Raw genomic sequence first — 26,844 nt, 5'->3', positions numbered from 1 at the left:
AAGTGTGTGTGTCTAGGTGGGTCTGTATCTGACTGTAACTAAGTGTGTGTGTCTAGGTGGGTCTGTATCTGACTGTAACTAAGTTTTTGTGTGTCTAGGTGGGTCTGTATCTGACTGTAACTAAGTTTTTGTGTGTCTAGGTGGGTCTGTATCTGACTGTAACTAAGTTTTTGTGTCTAGGTGGGTCTGTATCTGACTGTAACTAAGTGTGTGTGTCTAGGTGGGTCTGTATCTGACTGTAACTAAGTGTTTGTGTGTCTAGGTGGGTCTGTATCTGACTGTAACTAAGTGTTTGTGTGTCTAGGTGGGTCTGTATCTGACTGTAACTAAGTGTTTGTGTGTCTAGGTGGGTCTGTATCTGACTGTAACTAAGTGTTTGTGTGTCTAGGTGGGTCTGTATCTGACTGTAACTAAGTGTTTGTGTGTCTAGGTGGGTCTGTATCTGACTGTAACTAAGTGTTTGTGTGTCTAGGTGGGTCTGTATCTGACTGTAACTAAGTGTGTGTGTCTAGGTGGGTCTGTATCTGACTGTAACTAAGTGTTTGTGTCTAGGTGGGTCTGTATCTGACTGTAACTAAGTGTTTGTGTGTCTAGGTGGGTCTGTATCTGACTGTAACTAAGTGTTTGTGTGTCTAGGTGGGTCTGTATCTGACTGTAACTAAGTGTTTGTGTGTCTAGGTGGGTCTGTATCTGACTGTAACTAAGTGTTTGTGTGTCTAGGTGGGTCTGTATCTGACTGTAACTAAGTGTTTGTGTGTCTAGGTGGGTCTGTATCTGACTGTAACTAAGTGTTTGTGTGTCTAGGTGGGTCTGTATCTGACTGTAACTAAGTGTGTGTGTCTAGGTGGGTCTGTATCTGACTGTAACTAAGTGTGTGTGTCTAGGTTTGTCTGTATCTGACTGTAACTAAGTGTTTGTGTCTAGGTGGGTCTGTATCTGACTGTAACTAAGTGTTTGTGTGTCTAGGTGGGTCTGTATCTGACTGTAACTAAGTGTTTGTGTCTAGGTGGGTCTGTATCTGACTGTAACTAAGTGTTTGTGTGTCTAGGTGGGTCTGTATCTGACTGTAACTAAGTGTGTGTGTCTAGGTGGGTCTGTATCTGACTGTAACTAAGTGTTTGTGTGTCTAGGTGGGTCTGTATCTGACTGTAACTAAGTGTTTGTGTCTAGGTGGGTCTGTATCTGACTGTAACTAAGTGTTTGTGTGTCTAGGTGGGTCTGTATCTGACTGTAACTAAGTGTTTGTGTCTAGGTGGGTCTGTATCTGACTGTAACTAAGTGTTTGTGTGTCTAGGTGGGTCTGTATCTGACTGTAACTAAGTGTTTGTGTCTAGGTGGGTCTGTATCTGACTGTAACTAAGTGTTTGTGTGTCTAGGTGGGTCTGTATCTGACTGTAACTAAGTGTTTGTGTGTCTAGGTGGGTCTGTATCTGACTGTAACTAAGTGTTTGTGTGTCTAGGTGGGTCTGTATCTGACTGTAACTAAGTGTTTGTGTGTCTAGGTGGGTCTGTATCTGACTGTAACTAAGTGTTTGTGTGTCTAGGTGGGTCTGTATCTGACTGTAACTAAGTGTGTGTGTCTAGGTGGGTCTGTATCTGACTGTAACTAAGTGTGTGTGTCTAGGTGGGTCTGTATCTGACTGTAACTAAGTGTTTGTGTCTAGGTGGGTCTGTATCTGACTGTAACTAAGTGTTTGTGTGTCTAGGTGGGTCTGTATCTGACTGTAACTAAGTGTTTGTGTGTCTAGGTGGGTCTGTATCTGACTGTAACTAAGTGTTTGTGTGTCTAGGTGGGTCTGTATCTGACTGTAACTAAGTGTGTGTGTCTAGGTGGGTCTGTATCTGACTGTAACTAAGTGTTTGTGTGTCTAGGTGGGTCTGTATCTGACTGTAACTAAGTGTTTGTGTCTAGGTGGGTCTGTATCTGACTGTAACTAAGTGTTTGTGTGTCTAGGTGGGTCTGTATCTGACTGTAACTAAGTGTTTGTGTCTAGGTGGGTCTGTATCTGACTGTAACTAAGTGTTTGTGTGTCTAGGTGGGTCCGTATCTGACTGTAACTAAGTGTTTGTGTCTAGGTGGGTCTGTATCTGACTGTAACTAAGTGTTTGTGTGTCTAGGTGGGTCTGTATCTGACTGTAACTAAGTGTTTGTGTGTCTAGGTGGGTCTGTATCTGACTGTAACTAAGTGTTTGTGTGTCTAGGTGGGTCTGTATCTGACTGTAACTAAGTGTTTGTGTCTAGGTGGGTCTGTATCTGACTGTAACTAAGTGTTCGTGTGTCTAGGTGGGTCTGTATCTGACTGTAACTAAGTGTTTGTGTCTAGGTGGGTCTGTATCTGACTGTAACTAAGTGTTTGTGTGTCTAGGTGGGTCTGTATCTGACTGTAACTAAGTGTTTGTGTGTCTAGGTGGGTCTGTATCTGACTGTAACTAAGTGTGTGTCTGTCTAGGTGGGTCTGTATCTGACTGTAACTAAGTGTTTGTGTGTCTAGGTGGGTCTGTATCTGACTGTAACTAAGTGTTTGTGTGTCTAGGTGGGTCTGTATCTGACTGTAACTAAGTGTTTGTGTGTCTAGGTGGGTCTGTATCTGACTGTAACTAAGTGTGTGTCTGTCTAGGTGGGTCTGTATCTGACTGTAACTAAGTGTTTGTGTGTCTAGGTGGGTCTGTATCTGACTGTAACTAAGTGTTTGTGTGTCTAGGTGGGTCTGTATCTGACTGTAACTAAGTGTGTGTGTCTAGGTGGGTCTGTATCTGACTGTAACTAAGTGTTTGTGTGTCTAGGTGGGTCTGTATCTGACTGTAACTAAGTGTTTGTGTCTAGGTGGGTCTGTATCTGACTGTAACTAAGTGTTTGTGTGTCTAGGTGGGTCTGTATCTGACTGTAACTAAGTGTGTGTGTCTAGGTGGGTCTGTATCTGACTGTAACTAAGTGTGTGTGTCTAGGTGGGTCTGTATCTGACTGTAACTAAGTGTTTGTGTGTCTAGGTGGGTCTGTATCTGACTGTAACTAAGTGTTTGTGTGTCTAGGTAGGTCTGTATCTGACTGTAACTAAGTGTTTGTGTGTCTAGGTGGGTAGCAGAGACTTGCATATTGAATGACCTTCATTTAAAAATGATGATGATGTAATGTTTGGAACGGAATCTTATATAATGCGTTCTCCCATCTGAACACCAGGGGGCAGTGGTGGTCTAAGAAACAACAGTGTAGCCACAGCAACAGCAACGTTTCCAACAATAACCGAGCGCATGAAACTCACACATTACATCACTCTCTGGGCCCTGGTCCAATGGAGTGCACTATATAGGAAACAGGGTGCCATTTGAAGCACAGTCCTTGTCTCTAATAACTGTAGATGTAGTTCAGTCCATGTCTCTAATAACTGTGGATGTAGTTCAGTCCTTGTCTCTAATAACTGTGGATGTAGATCAGTCCTTGTCTCTAATAACTGTGGATGTAGTTCGGTCCTTGTCTCTAATAACTGTGGATGTAGTTCAGTCCATGTCTCTAATAACTGTGGATGTAGTTCAGTCCATGTCTCTAATAACTGTGGGTGTAGTTCAGTCCTTGTCTCTAATAACTGTGGGTGTAGTTCAGTCCTTGTCTCTAATAACTGTGGATGTAGTTCAGTCCTTGTCTCTAATAACTGTGGGTGTAGTTCAGTCCTTGTCTCTAATAACTGTGGGTGTAGTTCAGTCCTTGTCTCTAATAACTGTGGATGTAGTTCAGTCCTTGTTTGTAATAACTGTGGATGTTGTTCAGTCCTTGTCTCTAATATCTGTGGATGTAGTTCAGTCCTTGTCTCTAATAACTGTGGATGTAGTTCAGTCCATGTCTCTAATAACTGTGGATGTAGTTCAGTCCTTGTCTCTAATAACTGTGGATGTAGTTCAGTCCTTGTCTCTAATAACTGTGGATGTAGTTCAGTCCATGTCTCTAATAACTGTAGATGTAGTTCAGTCCTTGTCTCTAATAACTGTGGATGTAGTTCAGTCCTTGTCTCTAATAACTGTGGATGTAGTTCAGTCCTTGTCTCTAATAACTGTGGATGTAGTTCAGTCCTTGTCTCTAATAACTGTGGATGTTGTTCAGTCCTTGTCTCTAATAACTGTGGATGTAGTTCAGTCCTTGTCTCTAATATCTGTGGATGTAGTTCAGTCCTTGTCTCTAATATCTGTGGATGTAGTTCAGTCCATGTCTCTAATAACTGTGGATGTAGTTCAGTCCTTGTCTCTAATAACTGTGGATGTAGTTCAGTCCTTGTCTCTAATAACTGTGGAGGTAATACACCATACTGAATCCTCCAGGTGGACAATTGAAGGACACTCATGTCATGTACATTTAGTTGTGTAAACTCAGACCTCAGTATTTACTGTCTAATGTAACCTTGAAACCTTCAGGTCAAATGAATATTAGATTGTTGCCATGTCAGAATCCCTGTTTGTCTCAGTCTGTGTCCTCTATTGAAAACTGTGACCTTTAATTCAATAACGGTTACACAGTGGAAGACATACAGACAGACAGGCAGACAGGCAGACAGGCAGACAGACAGGCAGACAGACAGACAGACAGACAGACAGACAGGCAGGCAGGCAGGCAGGCAGACAGGCAGACAGGCAGGCAGGCAGGCAGGCAGGCAGACAGACAGTTCTCTACAGTCTTCCCTGTAATGTACCATCCAGTCAGCCTTGGCAGACGGTGTGTTCAGAAAACACATCAGACACCAGAGGTGCAGCCACATGCCAAATGTCACAGACATCTCTGGAGAGATGTTACCAAACACAGACTGATTCACAGACATCTCTGGAGAGATGGTTACCAAACACAGACTGATTCACAGACGGATTCACAGACTGATTCACAGACATCTCTGGAGAGATGGTTACCAAACACAGACTGATTCACAGACGGATTCACAGACTGATTCACAGACATCTCTGGAGAGATGGTTACCAAACACAGACTGATTCACAGACATCTCTGGAGAGATGGTTAATAAACACAGACTGATTCACAGACGGATTCACAGACTGATTCACAGACTGATTCACAGACGGATTCACAGACTGATTCACAGACATCTCTGGAGAGATGGTTACCAAACACAGACTGATTCACAGACGGATTCACAGACTGATTCACAGACTGATTCACAGACTGATTCACAGACATCTCTGGAGAGATGGTTACCAAACACAGACTGATTCACAGACGGATTCACAGACTGATTCACAGACATCTCTGGAGAGATGGTTAACAAACACAGACTGATTCACAGACATCTCTGGAGAGATGGTTACCAAACACAGACTGATTCACAGACATCTCTGGAGAGATGGTTACCAAACACAGACTGATTCACAGACTGATTCACAGACATCTCTGGAGAGATGGTTAATAAACACAGACTGATTCACAGACATCTCTGGAGAGATGGTTAATAAACACAGACTGATTCACAGACATCTCTGGAGAGATGGTTACCAAACACAGACTGATTCACAGACTGATTCACAGACATCTCTGGAGAGATGGTTAATAAACACAGACTGATTCACAGACATCTCTGGAGAGATGTTTACCAAACACAGACTGATTCACAGACTGATTCACAGACTGATTCACAGACTGATTCACAGACATCTCTGGAGAGATGGTTACCAAACACAGACTGATTCACAGACTGATTCACAGACTGATTCACAGACTGATTCACAGACATCTCTGGAGAGATGGTTACCAAACACAGACTGATTCACAGGCTAAGTACATTTTAATTCAATTCAATAAACTGAGTTACGACAGAGTTACAACATCATGTGTTAATGCTGCAGGAATAGTTTAGTCTGTCCATGTCTCTGTGTCTGTCTCTGTCTCTGTCCATGTCTCTGTGTCTGTCCCTGTCTTTGTCCCTGTCTTTGTCCCGTCTCTGCCCTATGTCTCTGTCCATGTCTGTCTCTATCGCTGGCTCTCTCTCTGTCCCTGTCTCTGTCACTCTCTCTCTCTGTCTTTGTTTCTGTCCATGTCTCTGTCCCTGTCTTTGTCCCTGTCTCTGTTTTATGTCTCTGCCTTATGTCTCTGTCCCTATCTCTCTGTCCCTGTCTCTGTCCCTGTCTCTGCCTTATGTCCCTGTCTCTGTCTCTGCCTTATGTCTCTGCCTTATGTCTCTGTCCCTGTCTCTCTGTCCCTGTCTCTCTGTCCCTGTCTCTGTCCCTGTCTCTGCCTTATGTCCCTGTCTTTGTCCCTGTCTCTCTGCCCCTGTCTCTGTCCCTGTCTCTGCCCCTGTCTCTGTCCCTGTCTCTGCCTTATGTCTCTGCCTTATGTCTCTGTCCCTGTCTCTCTGTCCCTGTCTCTCTTTCCCTGTCCCTGTCTCTCTGTCCCTGTCCCTGTCTCTGTCCCTGTCTCTGTCCCTGTCTCTGTCCCTGTCTCTGTCCCTGTCTCTATCTCTGTCCCTGTCTCTGTCCCTGTCTCTGCCCCTGTCTCTGTCCCTGTCCCTGTCTCTGCCCCTGTCTCTGTCTCTGTTCCTGTCTCTGCCTTAAGTCCCTGTCCCTGTCTCTCTGTCCCTGTCTCTCTTTCCCTGTCTCAGCCCCTGTCTCTGTTTCTGTCCCTGTCTCTGTCCCTGTCTCTGTTTCTGTCCCTGTCTCTGTCCCTGTCTCTGTCTCTGTCCATGGTGCTGAAAAGCCCAGTTCTCTCTCTTGCTTATCAGCATTTAACCAGCCTCCATCTGGAAAACACTCTTTCAAATTCCATGTTAATACAAGACAAGCGGCCACTATGCCTTACTGTATTATATATATATATATTTTAAATGTATGAAACCCCCCCACCTCTCAGTTGAAGGCTGCGTCCCAAATGACACCCTATTGCATATACATTGCACTCCTTCTGACCATTGCTGGGCCCTGGTCAACAGTAGTGCACTCAAGAGGGAATATGGTTCCGTTTGGGACACGGGGAGATGACGGAGTGTACGGTGCAAGAGGCTCACTGAACAACATCCACAGTTATTAGCTCATTAAAGCTGCCTGGAAACTTATGCCACTGTTGTTTATCACAGTAGAGCAATCTGAGACTGTTCTCTCTCCTCTCTCTCCTCTCTTCTCACTCTCTTCTCCTTCTCTCTATCTTCTCCCTCTATTCTTTCTTCTCTTCTCTCTTCTCTTCTCTCTTCTCTTCTCTCTCTCTCTCTTCTCCCTCTCTTCTCTCTCTATCTTCTCACCCTCTTCTCTCTTCTCTTCTCTCTTCTCTTCTCTCTCTCTTCTCTTCTCACTCTCTTCTCCTTCTCTCTATCTTCTCCCTCTATTCTCTCTTCTCCCTCTCTTCTCTCTCTCTCTCTCTCTCTCTCTCTCTCTCTCTTCTCACCCTCTTCTCTCTTATCTTCTCTTGTTTCTCTCTTCTCTCTCTCTCTCTCTTCTCCCTCTATTCTCTTCTCTCTCTCTCCTCTTCCTCTTCTCTCTTCTCACCCTCTCTTCTTTCCCTTTCTCTCTCTTCTCCCTCCTTTCTTCTCTTGTGTTTCTGCTGTCTGTCACTGAAGCCTGGTACTGTGTGATGCTCTGACAGCAGCCATTAGTCTCTGTCCAGGAGAGGAGAGGAAAAAGAAGAGGAGAGGAGGAGGAGAGGAGGAGGAGAGGAGAGGAGGAGGAGAGAGGAGAGGAGAGAGGATATGGCGTGAGAGGGAAAGGGATGAGAGGAGAAGAAGAGAGGAGAGGAGGAGAGGAGGGAGAGAGGGCCACCTACAGAGAGGAGGAGAGGGGAAGAGATGAGAGGGGAGAGGAGAGAGGAGGGAGAGTGGGCCCCCTACAGAGAGGAGGAGAGGAGGGAGAGAGGCCCTGCCATGGTAATTGCCTTTCTGGGATAATCACTCCAAGCCAGAGCCAGGACCCTCCATACACTGTTGGATTATATGACCCCCCCCCCCCCCCCCCCCCCCTCCACTGCTGCTCCAAAACTGGTGCTCTGGAGAAGGAGTGTGGCGTCAGACTGATTATCTCTCTGGTTGTGTCCCAAATGACTGTATGTAGTGCACTACTTTTGACCAGGGCCTATAGGACTCTGGTGAAAAGTAGTGCACTTTATAGGGAGTAGTGTGCGGTTTGGGATATAGTTGCTCTCTCTCTCTGCATCCTTCCTCGTACATGCATGAACAACATCCTCCTGAAACACAGGGGACATTTTGATTGGTTAAGTCCTCCCGTTCCCCCGTCCCCCCCCACCTCTCTCCTGAGTGCAGTTAATACTTGTCAGAAAAGGCAAATGGCTGTCTTTAAAAACGGGAGGCACTGCTCCACAGCTGTGGTGAAAATACACCACAGTGACTACGGTTACATGTACACTATAATACCATTATTGTGGATAGTCAGATTAATATAATAGGTGGATTAAAAAAAATGTTTTACACGCTTTGCAAGAAGAACGATTTCCCTAATAATCCTGTTTACATGGACACGTCTGAAATCTGATTGGACTATGATAAATGCATCACATCGCCAATCAAAATAGACATGGTACCACAGCGACCATGTTTATTTTATTTTGTTGTTGTTTTATGTGAAAACTACTTGTTAAGATGCTCACGTTTCAGTTGTTTATGAACTCACTTCACTGGTACTGAAGAGGGAGGCTCACTTCACTGGTGCTGAAGAGGGAGGCTCACTTCACTGGTACTAAAGAGGGAGGCTCACTTCACTGGTGCTGAAGAGGGAGACTCACTCGGCTGGTGCTGAAGAGGGAGGCTCACTCGGCTAGTGCTGAAGAGGGAGGCTCACTCGGCTGGTACTAAAGAGGGAGACTCAATCGGCTGGTGCTGAAGAGGGAGGCTCACTCGGCTGGTGCTAAAGAGGGAGGCCCACTTCACTGGTACTAAAGAGGGAGGCTCACTTCACTGGTACTAAAGAGGGAGACTCACTTCACTGGTGCTAAAGAGGGAGACTCACTTCACTGGTACGAAAGAGGGAGGCTCACTCGGCTGGTACTAAAGAGGGAGGCTCACTTCACTGGTACTAAAGAGGGAGGCTCACTTCACTGGTACTAAAGAGGGAGACTCACTTCACTGGTGCTAAAGAGGGAGACTCACTTCACTGGTACGAAAGAGGGAGGCTCACTCGGCTGGTACTAAAGAGGGAGGCTCACTTCACTGGTACTAAAGAGGGAGGCTCACTTCACTGGTACTAAAGAGGGAGGCTCACTCGGCTGGTGCTGGAGAGGGAGGCTCACTTCACTGGTACGAAAGAGGGAGGCTCACTCGGCTGGTACTAAAGAGGGAGGCTCACTTCACTGGTACTAAAGAGGGAGGCTCACTCGGCTGGTGCTGAAGAGGGAGACTCACTCGGCTGGTACTAAAGAGGGAGGCTCACTCGGCTGGTGCTGAAGAGGGAGGCTCACTCGGCTGGTGCTGAAGAGGGAGGCTCACTCGGCTGGTGCTGGAGAGGGAGGCTCACTCGGCTGGTACTAAAGAGGGAGGCTCACTCGGCTGGTACTAAAGAGGGAGGCTCACTCGGCTGGTGCTGAAGAGGGAGGCTCACTCGGCTGGTGCTGAAGAGGGAGGCTCACTCGGCTGGTGCTGAAGAGGGAGGCTCACTCGGCTGGTGCTGAAGAGGGAGGCTCACTCGGCTGGTGCTGAAGAGGGAGGCTCACTCGGCTGGTGCTGAAGAGGGAGGCTAACTCGACTGGTGCTAAAGAGGGAGGCTCACTCGGCTGGTGCTGAAGAGGGAGGCTCACTCGGCTGGTGCTACCACGTGCAGGAGCTCTGATTTTAAGGTGTTAACATGTCCTAAAGAGGTGGCTCAGGAAACCAGGTGTTTTAATCGGCGTATGTTTACTTCCGATTTTTACCTGACGCCAATTTAAGAAAAGCGGAGTAAGTAGTTTACACGACTAATGTATAATCTGCCTTCTACCTGCCCAGGGACTGCGGTTGAAAATTAGCCGGCTGGCTAAAACCGGCACTTTTACTGGAACGTTGATTAATGTGCAACTGTCCCTGTAAAATATAAAATAAATAAACTCAAAATAAACTCAAACTCATCATCAGTTAAATATCTAGTTATTAATGTAAACATACTGTTAGTCGTTAGTTATCTAGTTAGTAGTGTTCATGTAAACGTTCTGATTTTAGCCCCATTCCAGAGTTCTCCAGATTTTTATTTTATTTAACTCGGCAAGTCAGTTAAAAACAAATTCCAATTTACAACGACGTCCTCAGAACTGTGGGTTAACTGCCTTGTTCAGGGTCAGAACGACAGATTTTTTCAACCTTGTCAGCTCGGGGATTCGATCTAGCAAACTTTTCGGTTACTGTCCCAACGCTCTAACCGCTAGGCTACCTGTCGCCCCAATATAGAGTGGATCAGAACCTAGGCTGGGTACTGGAGGTATTGTTCTATAGGGTTCTGTACATTAGAACTTCCTACATGCTATTCCTGAAGAAAACATCCTTCGTCCCGTTGTCTTGTTGATAATAGGAAACACATCTCAGTGTCGCTGCTGTCTAAGGCACTGCATCTCAGTGCTCGAGGCCGTCACTACAGACACACTGGTTCGGTTTCCCGGGCTGTATCACAACCCGGCCGTGATCGAGAGTCCCAATGGTGCGGCTGTCACGATCGTCTTGCTGTGAGAGATTGGACCAAGGCGCAGCGTGTGCAAAATACATCTTATTTTATTTTAGAAGAGAGAAAAACAAGAAACGAACAACTATAAACGAACTAACAAAATAACAAACTGACGACCGTGAAGCTATATAGACAAATAGTGCTGACACAAACACTACACATAGACATACCTAGAAACATTCACTCAACACAAACTCATACACTATACCCAACACCCCCTTTACCATATAACCACCCAAAACGACAAAACACAAACATTCCCCATGTCACACCCTGACCTAACTAAAATAATAAAGAAAACAAAGAATACTAAGGCCAGGGCGTGACAGCGGCTCAACAATTGGCCCGGCGTCGTCCAGGGTTAAGGGAGGGTTTTGGGCCTGGCTAGGGCTCGTCCATTGTAAAATAAGAATTTATTCTTAACTGACTTGCCCTAGTTTAAATAAAGGTTAAATATATATATTTTGTCAAATGAAAACCCAAGGACAGAAGGTAGGGTTGTATTCACCGTGAACAACACCTCTAGCTCTGAATGGAACCATGTTCAAAGCATTTTCATGTCAACTCAATCAGCACTTTGGAACCGAAGGATACAGCAACATTCCCTGTTCAATGCCGTTTTCCCAACCACATTGTAGAGACAATGAATAACACTAACAGCCAATAGAAAAGGGGAACGGAAGTAGGAATGTGTTTCATTTTATTATTTTTTTGTAAGACAGATCGAGGATGTTGGCAATGAAGCTCAGTTATTTTCTTAACTTCTGTTGTGATCAGGCTTTTAAATGTTAAACCATATTTCTGTGTGTTATGAAACAGGTAGAAAGTGTTCCAGGATACTGAAAGTGTTTTCTAACTGCCTCTAGCCGTAGTATCACAGCAGCGTACGGGTTTATCAACCCTGGTTGATGGGACCTGGGAGAACTCAACTGTTAATCCATTATGTGTTTATACATAGTCTCTGTCCCAAGTGGAGAGAGTGTAGTCAGAGTACAGTAGGCAGGGTGTAGTCAGTGTACAGTAGACAGGGTGTAGTCAGAGTACAGTAGGCAGGGTGTAGTCAGTGTACAGTAGGCAGGGTGTAGTCAGTGTACAGTAGGCAGGGTGTAGTCAGAGTACAGTAGGCAGGGTGTAGTCAGAGTACAGTAGGCAGGGTGTAGTCAGTGTACAGTAGGCAGGGTGTAGTCAGTGTACAGTAGGCAGGGTGTAGTCAGTGTACAGTAGGCAGGGTGTAGTCAGTGTACAGTAGGCAGGGTGTAGTCAGAGTACAGTAGGCAGGGTGTAGTCAGAGTACAGTAGACAGGGTGTAGTCAGTGTACAGTAGGCAGGGTGTAGTCAGAGTACAGTAGGCAGGGTGTAGTCAGTGTACAGTAGGCAGGGTGTAGTCAGTGTACAGTAGGCAGGGTGTAGTCAGTGTACAGTAGGCAGGGTGTAGTCAGTGTACAGTAGGCAGGGTGTAGTCAGAGTACAGTAGGCAGGGTGTAGTCAGTGTACAGTAGGCAGGGTGTAGTCAGTGTACAGTAGGCGGGGTGTAGTCAGTGTACAGTAGGCGGGGTGTAGTCAGTGTACAGTAGGCAGAGTGTAGTCAGTGTACAGTAGGCAGGGTGTAGTCAGTGTACAGTAGGCAGGGTGTAGTCAGTGTACAGTAGGCAGGGTGTAGTCAGTGTACAGTAGGCAGGGTGTAGTCAGTGTACAGTAGGCAGGGTGTAGTCAGTGTACAGTAGGCAGGGTGTAGTCAGTGTACAGTAGGCAGGGTGTAGTCAGTGTACAGTAGGCAGGGTGTAGTCAGTGTACAGTAGGCGGGGTGTAGTCAGTGTACAGTAGGCGGGGTGTAGTCAGTGTACAGTAGGCAGAGTGTAGTCAGTGTACAGTAGGCAGAGTGTAGTCAGTGTACAGTAGGCAGGGTGTAGTCAGTGTACAGTAGGCAGGGTGTAGTCAGTGTACAGTAGGCAGGGTGTAGTCAGTGTACAGTAGGCAGGGTGTAGGCAGTGTACAGTAGGCAGGGTGTAGTCAGAGTGTACAGTAGACAGGGTGTAGTCAGTGTACAGTAGGCAGGGTGTAGTCAGAGTACAGTAGGCAGAGTGTAGGCAGTGTACAGTAGGCAGGGTGTAGTCAGTGTACAGTAGGCAGGGTGTAGTCAGTGTACAGTAGGCAGGGTGTAGGCAGTGTACAGTAGGCAGGGTGTAGTCAGTGTACAGTAGGCAGAGTGTAGTCAGTGTACAGTAGGCAGAGTGTAGTCAGTGTACAGTAGGCAGGGTGTAGTCAGTGTACAGTAGGCAGGGTGTAGTCAGTGTACAGTAGGCAGGGTGTAGTCAGAGTGTACAGTAGGCAGGGTGTAGTCAGAGTGTACAGTAGGCAGGGTGTAGTCAGAGTGTACAGTAGACAGGGTGTAGTCAGAGTGTACAGTAGACAGGGTGTAGTCAGTGTACAGTAGACAGGGTGTAGTCAGAGTACAGTAGGCAGGGTGTAGTCAGAGTACAGTAGGCAGAGTGTAGGCAGTGTACAGTAGGCAGGGTGTAGTCAGTGTACAGTAGGCAGGGTGTAGTCAGTGTACAGTAGGCAGGGTGTAGTCAGAGTGTACAGTAGACAGGGTGTAGTCAGTGTACAGTAGGCAGGGTGTAGTCAGAGTGTACAGTAGACAGGGTGTAGTCAGTGTACAGTAGGCAGAGTGTAGTCAGTGTACAGTAGGCAGGGTGTAGTCAGAGTGTACAGTAGGCAGGGTGTAGTCAGTGTACAGTAGGCAGAGTGTAGTCAGTGTACAGTAGGCAGGGTGTAGTCAGAGTGTACAGTAGACAGGGTGTAGTCAGTGTACAGTAGGCAGGGTGTAGTCAGAGTGTACAGTAGACAGGGTGTAGTCAGTGTACAGTAGGCAGAGTGTAGTCAGTGTACAGTAGGCAGGGTGTAGGCAGTGTACAGTAGACAGGGTGTAGTCAGAGTGTACAGTAGGCAGGGTGTAGTCAGTGTACAGTAGGCAAAGTGTAGTCAGAGTGTACAGTAGGCAGGGTGTAGTCAGTGTACAGTAGGCAGGGTGTAGTCAGTGTACAGTAGGCAGGGTGTAGTCAGAGTGTACAGTAGGCAGGGTGTAGTCAGTGTACAGTAGGCAGGGTGTAGTCAGAGTGTACAGTAGGCAGGGTGTAGTCAGTGTACAGTAGGCAGGGTGTAGTCAGAGTACAGTAGGCAGAGTGTAGGCAGTGTACAGTAGGCAGGGTGTAGTCAGTGTACAGTAGGCAGGGTGTAGTCAGGGTACAGTAGGCAGGGTGTAGTCAGTGTACAGTAGGCAGGGTGTAGGCAGTGTACAGTAGGCAGGGTGTAGGCAGAGTGTAGTCAGAGTGTACAGTAGGCAGGGTGTAGTCAGTGTACAGTAGGCAGAGTGTAGTCAGAGTGTACAGTAGACTGGGTGTAGTCAGTGTACAGTAGGCAGGGTGTAGTCAGAGTGTACAGTAGGCAGGGTGTAGTCAGTGTACAGTAGGCAGGGTGTAGTCAGAGTGTACAGTAGGCAGGGTGTAGTCAGTGTACAGTAGGCAGGGTGTAGTCAGAGTGTACAGTAGGCAGGGTGTAGTCAGTGTACAGTAGGCAGAGTGTAGGCAATGTACAGTAGGCAGAGTGTAGTCAGTGTACAGTAGGCAGGGTGTAGGCAGGGTGTAATCAGTGTACAGTAGGCAGGGTGTAGTCAGTGTACAGTAGGCAGGGTGTAGTCAGTGTACAGTAGGCAGAGTGTACAGTAGGCAGGGTGTAGTCAGAGTGTACAGTAGGCAGGGTGTAGTCAGAGTGTACAGTAGGCAGAGTGTAGTCAGTGTACAGTAGGCAGGGTGTAGTCAGTGTACAGTAGGCAGTGTGTAGGCAGTGTACAGTAGGCAGTGTGTAGTCAGAGTACAATAAGCAGAGTGTAGGCAGAGTGTAGAGTAGGCAGAGTGTACAGTAGGCAGAGTGTACATTAGGCAGAGTGTACAGTAGGCAGGGTGTAGTCAGTGTACAGTAGGCAGGGTGTAGGCAGTGTACAGTAGGCAGGGTGTAGTCAGTGTACAGTAGGCAGAGTGTAGTCAGTGTACAGTAGGCAGGGTGTAGGCAGTGTACAGTAGGCAGGGTGTAGGCAGTGTACAGTAGGCAGGGTGTAGTCAGTGTACAGTAGGCAGAGTGTAGTCAGTGTACAGTAGGCAGTGTACAGTAGGCAGAGTGTACAGTAGACAGAGTGTACAGTAGGCAGAGTGTACAGTAGGCAGGGTGTAGTCAGTGTACAGTAGGCAGAGTGTAGTCAGTGTACAGTAGGCAGAGTGTAGTCAGTGTACAGTAGGCAGGGTGTAGGCAGTGTACAGTAGGCAGGGTGTAGTCAGTGTACAGTAGGCAGAGTGTAGTCAGTGTACAGTAGGAAGGGTGTAGTCAGTGTACAGTAGGAAGGGTGTAGTAAGTGTACAGTAGGCAGGGTGTAGTCAGTGTACAGTAGGCAGGGTGTAGTCAGAGTACAGTAGGCAGGGTGTAGTCAGTGTACAGTAGGCAGGGTGTAGTCAGTGTACAGTAGGCAGGGTGTAGTCAGTGTACAGTAGGCAGGGTGTAGTCAGTGTTCAGTAGGCAGGGTGTAGTTAGTGTACAGTAGGCAGGGTGTAGTCAGCTAGCAGTCTGAGTTAGCTAGGCTGAGTCCCCCAGTACAGCAGGAGAACAGTAGCTAGCAGTCTGAGTCATCTATGCTGAGTCCCCCAGTACAACAGGAGAACAGTAGCTAGCAGTCTGAGTCATCTATGCTGAGTCCCCCAGTACAACAGGAGAACAGTAGCTAGCAGTCTGAGTTAGCTATGCTGAGTCCCCCAGTACATCAGGAGAACAGTAGCTAGCAGTCTGAGTTAGCTATGCTGAGTCCCCCAGTACAACAGGAGAACAGTAGCTAGCAGTCTGAGTTAGCTAGGCTGAGTCCCCCAGTACATCAGGAGAACAGTAGCTAGCAGTCTGAGTTAGCTATGCTGAGTCCCCCAGTACAACAGGAGAACAGTAGCTAGCAGTCTGAGTTAGCTATGCTGAGTCCCCCAGTACATCAGGAGAACAGTAGCTAGCAGTCTGAGTTAGCTATGCTGAGTCCCCCAGTACAACAGGAGAACAGTAGCTAGCAGTCTGAGTTAGCTAGGCTGAGTCCCCCAGTACATCAGAAGAACAGTAGCTAGCAGTCTGAGTTAGCTATGCTGAGTCCCCCAGTACAGCAGGAGAACAGTAGCTAGCAGTCTGAGTTAGCTAGGCTGAGTCCCCAAGTACAACAGGAGAACAGTAGCTAGCAGTCTGAGTTAGCTAGGCTGAGTCCCCCAGTACAACAGGAGAACAGTAGCTAGCAGTCTGAGTTAGCTAGGCTGAGTCCCCCAGTACAACAGGAGAACAGTAGCTAGCAGTCTGAGTTAGCTAGGCTGAGTCCCCCAGTACAACAGGAGAACAGTAGCTAGCAGTCTGAGTTAGCTATGCTGAGTCCCCCAGTACAACAGGAGAACAGTAGCTAGCAGTCTGAGTTAGCTATGCTGAGTCCCCCAGTACAACAGGATAACAGTAGCTATTAGTCTGAGTTAGCTATGCTGAGTCCCCCAGTACAACAGGAGAACAATAGTTAGCAGTCTGAGTTAGCTATGCTGAGTCCCCCAGTACATCAGGAGAACAGTAGCTAGCAGTCTGAGTTAGCTATGCTGAGTCCCCCAGTACATCAGGAGAACAGTAGCTAGCAGTCTGAGTTAGCTATGCTGAGTCCCCCAGTACATCAGGAGAACAGTAGCTAGCAGTCTGAGTTAGCTATGCTGAGTCCCCCATTACATCAGGAGAACAGTAGCTAGCAGTCTGAGTTAGCTATGCTGAGTTCCCCAGTACATCAGGAGAACAGTAGCTAGCAGTCTGAGTTAGCTATGCTGAGTCCCCCAGTACAACAGGAGAACAGTAGCTAGCAGTCTGAGTTAGCTACGCTGAGTCCCCCAGTACAGCAGGAGAACAGTAGCTAGCAGTCTGAGTTAGCTAGGCTGAGTCCCCCAGTACAACAGGAGAACAGTAGCTAGCAGTCTGAGTTAGCTAGGCTGAGTCCCCCAGTACAACAGGAGAACAGTAGCTAGCAGTCTGAGTTAGCTATGCTGAGTCCCCCAGTACATCAGGAGAACAGTAGCTAGCAGTCTGAGTTAGCTAGGCTGAGTCCCCCAGTACAACAGGAGAACAGTAGCTAGCAGTCTGAGTTAGCTATGCTGAGTCCCCCAGTACATCAGGAGAACAGTAGCTAGCAGTCTGAGTTAGCAATGCTGAGTCCCCCAGTACATCAGGAGAACAGTAGCTAGCAGTCTGAGTTAGCTAGGCTGAGTCCCCCAGTACAACAGGAGAACAGTAGCTAGCAGTCTGAGTTAGCTATGCTGAGTCCCCCAGTACAACAGGAGAACAGTAGCTAGCAGTCTGAGTTAGCTATGCTGAGTCCCCCAGTACAACAGGAGAACAGTAGCTAGCAGTCTGAGTTAGCTATGCTGAGTCCCCCAGTACAACAGGAGAACAGTAGCTAGCAGTCTGAGTTAGCTAGGCTGAGTCCCCCAGTACAACAGGAGAAACTGGAGTCTCCCAAATGGCACCCTATTCCTTGCCTAGTGCACTTCTTTCAACCAGAGCCCTATGGGCCCAGCTCAGAATTAGTGCACTCAGAAGTAGTGTGTTGCTGTTATGTGTTACAGTGAGGAGTGTCTTAGCCGTTGGACAACATGGCAGACAGGAAACAGGACTTTATGTGATCCCCGTCATCTCTCCATTCAGAATGCAACGGTTTCTGATGACCCTTTGAAGGTCGTTTAGGGGATTAAGAGAATAGAGGTTAGTCTGTCACGCTGATCTGGTAACCAACGTTTTTTTAGGTGACACACAGACGGCATCCCATCTACACACTGGAGGCTGGTGTCATTTTGAATCGTAGGCCGTCCCACTTTTGCTTTTTGCATGTGGCTGTGCAAGCCAATCCAATCCAAACCAATCCAAGCAAATCCAAACCAAAGTAGTATATGTTGCCAAAATGCAGAGTAGTATCTAGTATTCATATTGACATTATACAGAGTAGTATCTAGTATTCATATTGCCATTATACAGAGTAGTATCTAGTATTCATATTGACATTATACAGAGTAGTATCTGGTATTCATATTTCCTCCTTATGCATTAAGTCAGTACTGTAGCAGTAATGATTCTATACATTCAGAGGTGAGGAAGTGAAGGGGTTTTAACAGTGATGATTCTATACAGTCAGAGGTGAGGAAGTGAAGGGGTTTTAACAGTAATGATTCTATACAGTCAGAGGTGAGGAAGTGAAGGGTTTTTAACAGTGATGATTCTATACAGTCAGAGGTGAGGAAGTGAAGGGGTTTTAACAGTAATGATTCTATACAGGAAGTGAAGGGGTTTTAGTTGAACGAGACATTGGCACATTTTATCAAAGACATTTGCGTAACTTTATTGACATATTTCTGTAGTTACGTTTCAAAATCACTCCACTCTGCTGCACTGAAAGACACATCCAAGCAGATAGTGTAATAATTCCCTGTGATGTCATTACCCAGTCTAGTCAGATAGTATAATAATTCCCTGTGATGTCATTACCCAGTCTAGTCAGATAGTAGAATAATTCCCTGTGGTGTCATTACCCAGTCTAGTCAGATAGTAGAATAATTCCCTGTGGTGTCATTACCCAGTCTAGTCAGATAGTATAATAATTCCCTGTGGTGTCATTACCCAGTCTAGTCAGATAGTAGAATAATTCCCTGTGGTGTCATTACCCAGTCTAGTCAGATAGTAGAATAATTCCCTGTGGTGTCATTACCCAGTCTAGTCAGATAGTAGAATAATTCCCTGTGGTGTCATTACCCAGTCTAATCAGATAGTAGAATAATTCCCTGTGGTGTCATTACCCAGTCTAGTCAGATAGTAGAATAATTCCCTGTGGTGTCATTACCCAGTCTAGTCAGATAGTAGAATAATTCCCTGTGGTGTCATTACCCAGTCTAGTTAGATAGTAGAATAATTCCCTGTGGTGTCATTACCCAGTCTAGTCAGATAGTATAATAATTCCCTGTGGTGTCATTACCCAGTCTAGTCAGATAGTAGAATATTTCCCTGTGGTGTCATTACCCAGTCTACTGTGTCATCCTCCCAGAGCAGAGGGAGAAAGGACTTCACAATTCATTATTTACACCAAACCTGGGTTTATATATTATTTGAAATTATTTCAAATACTTTAGCTGGTCTTGAGTTAGCTTTCTTGGCGTAATGGACCAATCGAAAAAAAATCCCAAAACGTCAAACCCAACCTACTTGGCTCTCCAGGCAAGATAGAGGAAACGCATCAAACTGGATGGACAACAGAAATAGAGGAAGGACAAAGAACAAACAAGAGAGAACTATTATAAAGTAGACTGTGTCTGTAAGATAGGTATAAGATGTATAAATTGAAGGTAAAAACAGAAATGTTTATCAGTTTACTCCAATTGGGGGATCGGTGGTAGGGTTTGCGGGGAATAATAATAAAGGTATACTCTTTAAAAAAGTATGTATGTCTATGTAGGTATGTGTATGTATATATGTGTATATGTATGCATACGTGAATGGATATATATATATTTACCCCCAAAAAATATGGGGGATTGGAAATGATGCAGACAATTACATTGGAAGCAACATTCTTTCCGCAATATTAAGCTGATCCACCCCCCGCAAAAAAAAAAAAAAGACAGGAAACGCTGGGAAGTATTTGAAAGATTTCAGATCGTATCTGAACCCAGGACTGATTCAGCCTACACCGACTATCGTGTTGTGTTGTGGACTGTGTAATGCAGATGAACGTTCAGTTGGACTTCACTGAGCCACAGGAGGCTGTAACTCTAATCCAGAAATACCCATGGCAACGTGTTGTTGGTGTGTGTCGTTAGCGTGTTGTTACCACGTTGTGACTATGTTGATATCTGGTGTTAAGAGCTGTGTATGTTCTTCTTCTTGATTTAAAGGGATTGGACAAATCATACTAAAGCACCTGCCTGGACGACATACACTAGTATACCTTAACGATCCAGCTTCAGGTGTTTTCAACCATCTTGTTTGATACCTGTGGGTATTAAGAGCAGTGGTTGTCTCGGTGGTGTCTTCAGGTGTTTTCAACTGTCTTGTTTGATACCTGGGGGTGTTAAGAGCAGTGGTTGTCTCGGTGGGGCCTTCAGGTGTTTTCAACTGTCTTGTTTGATACCTGGGGGTGTTAAGAGCAGTGGTTGTCTCAGTGGTGTCTTCAGGTGTTTTCAACCGTCTTGTTTGCTACCTGGTGGTGTTAAGAGCAGTGGTTGTCTCGGTGGTGTCTTCAGGTGTTTTCAACCGTCTTGTTTGATACCTGGTGGTGTTAAGAGCAGTGCTTGTCTCGGTGGTGTCTTCAGGTGTGGTTAAAGGCATTAAACAAGGAAGCTTAAGTAACACCAAAGCCTAGTAAAGAAATGGAATGGAATACACCTTCTGTTCATCTCAATTAAACTGTTCTTTCAGGTGTTGTTGACACAACTGTCTTGTTTGTCAGAGAAATTCGTTTTTGACAATTTTATAAACGCACATCGCAAAAATACATCCTCACCGTAGTGAACTATTTTTTTGTTGTTGCTCTTTAACTGTCAAAATATACTGAGGATTGACAGAGAGTACGATCATAGGTTTTCCTTCGAAAAAGCATATTAACCCTGTAGCTCATATCATAGTGAAATACAGTGACATCAATTTACAAGAGTAGCAGATAGCAGAATATTGCTCCTGTCCGGTATTCCCTGCTTTAAACAGATAATGACTTTACCAGCCCCGCCTAGCTATGTAAATTAGCCAGGGTCTGATATCTTGACTATACTGAGCAGCTCTGTCGTTGAACCGCATGGCTGTTTCCCCAATTCGCACCCTATTCCCTACATAGTTCACTACTTTTGACTAGAGTCCAATGGGCCCTGGTCAAAAGTAGTGCACTATGTAGGGAATAGGGTGCCGTTTGGAACGCATTCTATGTCTGTCTGAGGGAAGCAGACACCAAAGTACATAGTCATCCAGTCATCTTCAATGCCCAGCCAAATCTAATGGATATAATGAAGGGGAGAATTATTTTTTTAAATGTTGTATTTAATTTGATTTAGCATTTTTATGAGCCCCCCCCCCCCCCCCCGCCCCCCTCCATTCCCCATTCTAAATCACATTTAAATGTTCAGAGTTTGTAGTCACGTTAACTCTTCTGCTCACAGTGTGTCTGTGTGGTTGGTTGGAAGGAACAGCTAGTGTTAATGAATGCAAAAAACATTTCCATAAAATATTCAAAGAAGACCCATTATTGCTGTGGCTGTTTCATCTTTGCTGCTAAACTTCAATCCGTTTTGCATTTAAAATGCATTAAATGCCTTTGGTAATCCAGTCTAATCTGTAAAGCAACATTTTTGTCAAACTGGTTTTGACTTATATTATTATTATTATTAAACACAAAAATATGTAACACTTGATTTTATGATGGTAATTTTTTTAATTTCTCTGTTATAATTAGAATCCTTGCTCATCAAGTACTTAAAACAAGCATGTAATTGTCTTGTTTATCAGAGCCTTTAATCTGATTCTCTGTTCGAATCTTAAACAAATTACTCCAAAAACACAGAATTAGTGTCAATGCAATTGTAAAACTGTGTGCAAATATTCTTTTTTTTTACTGAGAAAAATACATGTTAATAATGAGATAATATCTAAATACTATGTCTTTATTAAAGTCTTTAAACTGTAACATTTCTATGTCTTTATTAAAGCCACATTGCAGGGTATTATCTTCAGCCCAAATGGCAGCCCTGACACTCTGTTTGAGGTCTACTCCTATGAGCCGTGCTGTCTGAAGGGCTGTTTCTACCATGAATAATGTTCCTTATGTGTCCTGTCTGTGTCTGTGTTAATACCATGAATAATGTTGCTTATGTGTCCTGTCTGTGTCTGTGTTAATACCATGAGGTGTCAGTGTCGTCCTGCGGCTGGTTAATAGTAACGCCTCCTTCCTCTGATGCAGACGGGGAGGTGCAAACGGATGAAGGCCCTTTAGAGAACGCAGACCAGTCTCCACAGAGTGACCTGTCCTCTGACGAGGTTAGACACACCTCTCTACAGAGTGACCTGTCCACTGACGAGATTAGACACACCTCTCCACAGAGTGACCTGTCCACTGAAGAGGTTAAACACATCTCTCCACAAAGTGACCTGTCCACTGAAGAGGTTAAACACACCTCTCCACAGAGTGACCTGTCCACTGAAGAGGTTAGACAAATCTCACACTTAAAAATATTGCTTACTACTGTACATGTGTACCAAGTTTCATGCTTTAAAAAATAGGTGTACATTATTTTCTATATTATCTATAGCTCAAATACAATTCCAACTGTTTGAATGTTCAACATATTGTGTCTGAAAGACTTATGATAGGCTCACGATAATAGAATCATATTAATTTGCTAATGTGCAATTAATTTCAGAAGCCAACAGAGGACAGTAAATCTACTGACACAGAGGAGAGTCCAGAGGGAGAAAAAGGTGAAAAGGAGGAGACTGCAATAGCTGAGAACTCCACAGAGGAACAAGGTGATAACAAGGAAGATATTACTAAAACCACAGAGGAACAAGGTGATAACAAGGAAGATATTACTAAAACCACAGAGGAACAAGGTGATAACAAGGAAGATATTACTAAAACCACAGAGGAACAAGGTGATAACAAGGAAGATATTACTAAAACCACAGAGGAACAAGGTGATAACAAGGAAGATATTACTAAAACCACAGAGGAACAAGGTGATAACAAGGAAGATATTACTAAAACCACAGATGAACAAGGTGATAACAAGGAAGAGAATACTAAAACCACAGATGAACAAGGTGATAACAAGGAAGATATTACTAAAACCACAGAGGAACAAGGTGATAACAAGGAAGAGAATACTAAAACCACAGAGGAACAAGGTGATAACAAGGAAGATATTACTAAAACCACAGAGGAACAAGGTGATAACAAGGAAGAGAATACTAAAACCACAGAGGAACAAGGTGATAACAAGGAAGATATTACTAAAACCACAGAGGAACAAGGTGATAACAAGGAAGATATTACTAAAACCACAGATGAACAAGGTGATAACAAGGAAGATATTACTAAAACCACAGATGAACAAGGTGATAACAAGGAAGATATTACTAAAACCACAGAGGAACAAGGTGATAACAAGGAAGATATCACTAAAACCACAGAGGAACAAGGTGATAACAAGGAAGAGTCTACTAGGACCACAGAGGAGGACTCAGACAGTGTGGTTGGGGAGAAGAGCCTGCAGACCAAGCAACAGGGAAGTCTGGAGAACCTGGTCCTGGAGAAATGAAGGATGGAGAGGAGAAGGAGGAGGAGGCATCGGATGAAGCTGAGGAGGTTGGAGAAGCAGGGGATGACGGTCCATCTTCAACAGATGGAAAAGAGGAGAAAGAGAAAGTGGACGAGATGATTCATACCATGTGGAAAAGACAGATGAGGAGGAAGTAGACAAGAAACCTGGAACTGAGACAGATTCTGAGACAGAGGAGGGAGGAAGTATACAAGGAACCTGGAACTGAGACAGAGGAGGGAGGAAGTAGACAAGGAACCTGGAACTGAGAGAGAGGAGGGAGGAAGTAGACAAGAAACCTGGAACTGAGACAGATTCTGAGACAGAGGAGGGAGGAAGTAGACAAGAAACCTGGAACTGAGACAGAGGAGGGAGGAAGTAGACAAGAAACCTGGAACTGAGACAGATTCTGAGACAGAGGAGGGAGGAAGTAGGCAAGGAACCTGGAACTGAGACAGAGGAGGGAGGAAGTAGACAAGGAACCTGGAACTGAGACAGATTCTGAGACAGAGGAGGGAGGAAGTAGACAAGGAACCTGGAACTGAGACAGTGGAGGGAGGAAGTAGACAAGAAACCTGGAACTGAGACAGAGGAGGGAGGAAGTAGACAAGGAACCTGGAACTGAGAGAGAGGAGGGAGGAAGTAGACAAGGAACCTGGAACTGAGACAGAGGAGGGAGGAAGTAGACAAGGAACCTGGAACTGAGACAGAGGAGGGAGGAAGTAGACAAGGAACCTGGAACTGAGACAGATTCTGAGACAGAGGAGGGAGGAAGTAGACAAGGAACCTGGAACTGAGACAGAGGAGGGAGGAAGTAGACAAGAAACCTGGAACTGAGACAGATTCTGAGACAGAGGAGGGAGGAAGTAGACAAGGAACCTGGAACTGAGACAGTGGAGGGAGGAAGTAGACAAGAAACCTGGAACTGAGGTAGTGGAGGGAGGAAGTAGACAAGAAACCTGGAACTGAGACAGAGGAGGGAGGAAGTAGACAAGAAACCTGGAACTGAGACAGAGGAGGGAGGAAGTAGACAAGAAACCTGGAACTGAGACAGAGGAGGGAGGAAGTAGACAAGAAACCTGGAACTGAGACAGAGGAGGGAGGAAGTAGACAAGAAACCTGGAACTGAGACAGTGGAGGGAGGAAGTAGACAAGAAACCTGGAACTGAGACAGTGGAGGGAGGAAGTAGACAAGAAACCTGGAACTGAGACAGATTCTGAGACAGAGGAGGGAGGAAGTAGACAAGGAACCTGGAAGTGAGACAGAGGAGGGAGGAAGTAGACAAGGAACCTGGAACTGAGACAGTGGAGGGAGGAAGTAGACAAGAAACCTGGAACTGAGACAGATTCTGAGACAGAGGAGGGAGGAAGTAGACAAGGAACCTGGAACTGAGACAGAGGAGGGAGGAAGTAGACAAGGAACCTGGAACTGAGACAGATTCTGAGACAGAGGAGGGAGGAAGTAGACAAGAAACCTGGAACTGAGACAGAGGAGGGAGGAAGTAGACAAGGAACCTGGAACTGAGAGAGAGGAGGGAGGAAGTAGACAAGAAACCTGGAACTGAGACAGAGGAGGGAGGAAGTAGACAAGAAACCTGGAACTGAGACAGATTCTGAGACAGAGGAGGGAGGAAGTAGACAAGGAACCTGGAACTGAGACAGTGGAGGGAGGAAGTAGACAAGAAACATGGAACTGAGACAGATTCTGAGACAGAGGAGGGAGGAAGTAGACAAGGAACCTGGAAGTGAGACAGAGGAGGGAGGAAGTAGACAAGAAACCTGGAACTGAGACAGAGGAGGGAGGAAGTAGACAAGGAACCTGGAAGTGAGACAGAGGAGGGAGGAAGTAGACAATAAACCTGGAACTGAGACAGATTCTGAGACAGAGGAGGGAGGAAGTAGACAAGGAACCTGGAACTGAGACAGAGGAGGGAGGAAGTAGACAAGGAAGATGGAGGGTGATGCTTCAGAGACAGGAGAAGACAGAGAGGTGAAGGGAGAGAAAGATGGAGGTAAAAAGGAGGAGAAGGATGATGCAGCTACTTTTCTTTTTTTAAAGATAGCAAAACAGACAAGTCTGCAAAGGAGAAAGGAGAGGGGGGGTGACAAAGAGGAGAGAAATGGGGAGAATCAGAATCCGATTCCAGTGAAGAAGAAGAAACAGGGACAGAGAACAGAGACCAGGTAAAAGGTTCTGATGAGAAGTCAAGTCAACAAGCAAAGAAGAGTTAAAGTGTTGTTTAAGAAAAGCCTTCGGGAGAAAGGTGACACGACTAGCATGTAGGGAACAAAGACAAATATCATTATAATCCACCACAACAAAACAATATTACATATCAGGGTTCTCAACAGGATTTTATTTAACAAGGTGGTGCTGCTGAGCAAAGAGCCTCTCTTACATTCTTAGGCGAATACCCTGGATATCATATGGGATTATATGTGGTATGATATATGAATGGTTGTTTAGTTGCGTAGGGGTACGCAGCTATAGGGGAGTTTCTATTATATGGTATAAATGTATGTCTGCATCACCAGTGGGACGATGATCCAACAGCTGTTATAACAACCACACAGTGCCTTTCTTCATCAAATAACCACGTACATCTGTGCTAACTCATTATTCTTAAATGGTCATTAAGTAGTGAGTGATGATAAATGACTACGTTCAAATAGTTTCCAAGTGGTTATTATCTGTTGAAACACTGTTAAAAGGAAGCACTGTATTCTCTTGAGAGATGTGTCTGTTAGGCTTTTACTGTGACATCATGTTCTGTACTCTGTGAATGATATGAAGGCGGGAGAGATACAGAGAGAGAGGGGAGAGAGAGAGAAGAGGAGAGAGAGAGAGGGGGAGAGAGAGGGGGGAGAGAGAGAGAGAGAGGGGAGAGAGAGAGAAGAGGAGAGAGAGAGAGAGGGGGAGAGAGAGAGAGAAGAGGAGAGAGAGAGAGGGGAGAGAGAGAGAAGAGGAGAGAGAGAGAGGGGAGAGAGAGAGAAGAGGAGAGAGAGAGAGGGGAGAGAGAGAGAAGAGGAGAGAGAGAGAGGGGAGAGAGAGAGAAGAGGAGAGAGAGAGAGAGGGGGAGAGAGAGAGAGAAGAGGAGAGAGAGAGAGGGGAGAGAGAGAGAAGAGGAGAGAGAGAGAGGGGAGAGAGAGAGAAGAGGAGAGAGAGAGAGGGGAGAGAGAGAGAAGAGGAGAGAGAGAGAGATTACTGCCTTAGTGTGTATGTACTTATTCTTTATTTCTTAATCTGTCTGAAAACGGGTATGCTTATGCTATTACATTCTGTATGATTTGCCAATGTTTTACCATATAGTAGTTAGTATTATGAATAAGCTACAACATGCAATACAGTACCTCATCAAGCAATAAGAACTAAACAAGACAATATTGTACATGTTTGTGTTTCTGCAACGCTGTACCACATCATGGTGCTTCACCCTGTAAAAAGATCATCTGTTGTCTGAAACTTTCTTGTAAACAGAAGTTGAATAAACTGAAACTAAGAAAAACAATATGTGTATGTATTGGAATTGTTTATAATTGACAAATAAAACTAGTTCACCTTTGAACCGTCTTACAGCAGTGGGTTTAATCAGGGTCACACAGAGGGGTTCTGGGTAGTCTTGAACACATCTACTTTGAAACAAAAGTATACACCTCATACACATGGTTATGGGTTTAACAATTAAATAAAACACGTTCATCTATACTGAACAAAAGATTTTGTTGAGTTACAGTTCATATGAGGAAATCAGCCAATTGAATTAAATTCATTAGGCCCTAATTTATGGATTTCACATGACTCGGCAGGGGCACAGCCATGTGTGGGTCTGGGAGGGCATAGGCCCAG

The 26,844-nt window shown here is 45.4% G+C and overlaps 1 protein-coding gene across 1 annotated transcript in view; it reads left to right on the top strand.

Moving 5' to 3' along the window:
- The window catches only part of LOC129856873 (doublecortin domain-containing protein 2-like), a 50,464-nt gene extending 26,454 nt beyond the window's left edge, over positions 1–24,010 (top strand). Inside the window, exons 8-9 of the mRNA XM_055924602.1 lie at positions 21,641–21,885; positions 22,101–24,010. Of these exons, the coding sequence (XP_055780577.1) occupies positions 21,641–21,885; positions 22,101–22,997 (1,142 nt within the window). The 3' untranslated portion in view covers positions 22,998–24,010. The remainder of the gene's footprint in view (positions 1–21,640; positions 21,886–22,100) is intronic.
- Positions 24,011–26,844: the final 2,834 nt, after the last annotated feature.

Source organism: Salvelinus fontinalis, chromosome 6 (assembly GCF_029448725.1).
Source record: "Salvelinus fontinalis isolate EN_2023a chromosome 6, ASM2944872v1, whole genome shotgun sequence".
NCBI lineage: Eukaryota > Metazoa > Chordata > Actinopteri > Salmoniformes > Salmonidae > Salvelinus > Salvelinus fontinalis.
This window is presented reverse-complemented; position numbering and strand designations above follow the sequence as displayed.